Below are 2807 nucleotides of genomic sequence, written 5' to 3'. Positions count from 1 at the left end.
TGTTGAGATATATTCGGTTCATAACAAGTAAATAGTTTTGAAATTCAAGAGTGTGCAAACAAGTAATGTAAATGCTCTTAATTTATATAACACATCAAGCTAAATATGTAAAGAACTTAAACCACACATGAAATTCATCCAACATCAAGTACAAAAGTCTACTCTCACAAAGTCCCAAGCTTGAATGTCCATTGTTAAACTCCTTTGGTTCTTAAAATATATTTATTAAAAGAAATTAAATCTCACAAATGAAATGAAAATTCAAGGAACTAAAATTGTCACCAATGATAAATTGTAACGTGTTACGTTTTTTTTTATTTGTCAAAGATTTGGAAACGAAAATATAAGCAAACGACAAAATTTTCCTACCACATTCCCCACATTGTAATTATTTTATTGAAAAAAAGACCAAGTCTTGTGTTTTGACAAATGTCAAAAGTTAATAAGTGCCAAAGATTTGGGCCGGAGCAAGTGACATGAAACCCTAAACTATTAACCAATAGCATAAAATTAGGTGAGTGAAAGATACATTACACAAAAAGTCACATTACCATTCAAAAAACATTAAAGTATTAAACAAGTATACTAATTATATCCATTATCTTCACCACAACTTCTTCTTATATAGATATATTCCATTGGTATCCTAAAGAGAGCACAAAATATTACAATGGGTGATCTAACTAGCAGAGTTAAAAGATACCGGCAAAGGCGAGGCTACCGCCGTCTCGCCACCGCCACTAATGAGTCAAGATCAAAGCGTGGGAGGTGGTCATGGATAAGGATGCCTCGTAGGTTGAAGATTAAGCTGAGGTGGAACCCTAAGAAGCTAGTTGATAGTGTTCATAGTGCTTATGTGAGGATGATGATGAAGTTGGCTAGTTCTTCGGTGGTAAGAGGCGGAGCAATAGGCGGATATGGCGCCGGGGCAGAGATATGTCAGTTTGGGATGAGGCCCATGAAGGAATACGATGAGAAGGTGATAATTCAGATATACAAATCGTTGTCGGTCAGGCCAGGGGCACTCGCGCTCGAGCCAGCTGCCCAAATAACCTGTTTGCAGTAACTTGGTGATCAACTGATCATGCTTATGTAACATTAGTTATATTGTATTAATTGTATTATTAAGGATCTTAAACATGAATAAAACACTAGTTCTTCGTCGGTAGTGCACTCGTAAGTACCTAATTCATGTTTATAGCATTGATGATTTGATAGGTTGTTGTGAGTTTTCCAATAACAGGTTCTCACACGTGAAAATGCAAGCCTTTTGATCATAAAGTAACTTTTTGTTATGTACGGTAAGTAATTAGTTAAGTTTTCTACTATTGCACTTTGGAGAGCATATATGCATGATAAGCATTAAATGTGTGTGAAAATGGATGTGATGTATTATGGATAGACGTTAGAAGTCAAGTGTGGATGGTGATGTGTATCAAGATGCCAACTTTTATGTCTTACTCAGTTATCGGTTTACATCAACATCATCAACCTATTCTACCGGTTTATTACGACTTGTATTTAATATGAAGAGACATGAGTAGCTACCTAGCATTCATTCATACCTATAATTCCGTTGGGGTCGAGTGATTTCGCAAAGGCATCTACATTGGGTGCACCAAACTTTAATAATAGATGTCTTGACATATATGTATAACTGAGTGAAACAAATTACTTTGATAATTATTTATTGAAAATTTGAGATCATCTTGAAAACATATTAAATCAATTCGATCGAGCTCCAGATTGATCGAATAGTAACGCTCACAAATTACAGTTGCGCTATATACTTATATGGTTGTTGTAGAGTTCGGCAATTAAAATTCATCACCATTTATTCGGTGTTTAAACTAGTATTTATAATGATTACATGACACACAAATCTATCATATACACAAGTTAACAAACTAATTTTAATATCCCTTTTAATATACTAACCATAGTAATTAATTAATTAATTAATTAATTACCCTAATATCTTGAAGTTTTATATATTTATCTCATAAGAAATATTGTCTTGGTTAGATCTTATCTTTAATATTCTCCTTACAAGCAAATAGGTGGTGGACCAATAAAATATTTGAAACAAAATGTTCAAAAAAGGATATAAAAGACTTCTAGTAAAGACGGCTTTCATTTCAAACACAGTAGGAAAATTGACACAATGAAACTAATTCGCAGACAAAATGGTTATTAATATCATTGTGCTTAGCCGGTTTATGAGAAATACGATTTTGGCTTAAAAATAAAGCACTAGCTATGTAGGTCTCATAATGACCATGCGAACGGATTTTGCACTTGATAAACGTGTTGAGACGAATGTGGTAAATCAAACGACTGAACATAAATATAAAGATAAAGACATGATATGAACGATCTCGTTATCGGTTGAAAGATTTGATATATTAAGAAAAGAACCGACCCACCCAAGGTGAGCTCCCATTGGGTGGTGATTTACAACATACAACACATATAAAATAGAAACACATAAGACTCTATTTATAGCCAAACAACTAACATTCTAGAAGCTTTCACCCGTTGAAGTTAAATGCGCGTTCCCGAAGTTCTCGTTTCGTGTCCGGTTTTCTCATCGGCTTTAATTATTAACGTGACCATAATAATATATAACAGGTTTCGTAATTTGATATCGCAATGTAACATCCTACAATTTTCGTATTTAATAAAAGAAAGTCGCGTTTAGTTATTGGGCCTAAATAATTAATTAGTATTAATAAAGATCATGGACTTGGACTAATTAAGATGGATTAAAAGGAATGGGCCTTAGGTCCATGGCCTGAGGTGGGACT

The 2807-nt window shown here is 33.8% G+C and overlaps 1 protein-coding gene across 1 annotated transcript; it reads left to right on the top strand.

Moving 5' to 3' along the window:
* The first annotated feature begins 670 nt into the window (after window positions 1–670).
* LOC143553829 (uncharacterized) lies at window positions 671–1066 on the top strand. The gene has a single exon (XM_077043730.1). The coding sequence runs from the start codon at window positions 671–673 to the stop codon at window positions 1064–1066; it is 396 nt and encodes a 131-aa protein (XP_076899845.1).
* The last annotated feature ends 1741 nt before the right edge of the window (window positions 1067–2807 follow it).

Source organism: Bidens hawaiensis, unplaced genomic scaffold (assembly GCF_021521415.1).
Source record: "Bidens hawaiensis isolate Kalapana, Puna unplaced genomic scaffold, B.hawaiensis_p1.1 tig00017381_1, whole genome shotgun sequence".
In the NCBI taxonomy this organism is placed as follows: domain Eukaryota; kingdom Viridiplantae; phylum Streptophyta; class Magnoliopsida; order Asterales; family Asteraceae; genus Bidens; species Bidens hawaiensis.
The sequence above is the reverse complement of the archived record's forward strand: the minus strand, read 5'-3'. Positions and strand labels throughout refer to the sequence as shown.

What these genes read in the sequence shown, in the direction of transcription:
- LOC143553829 (XM_077043730.1), top strand. Translation starts at nt 671, where the DNA reads ATGGGTGATCTAACTAGCAGAGTTAAAAGATACCGGCAAAGGCGAGGC.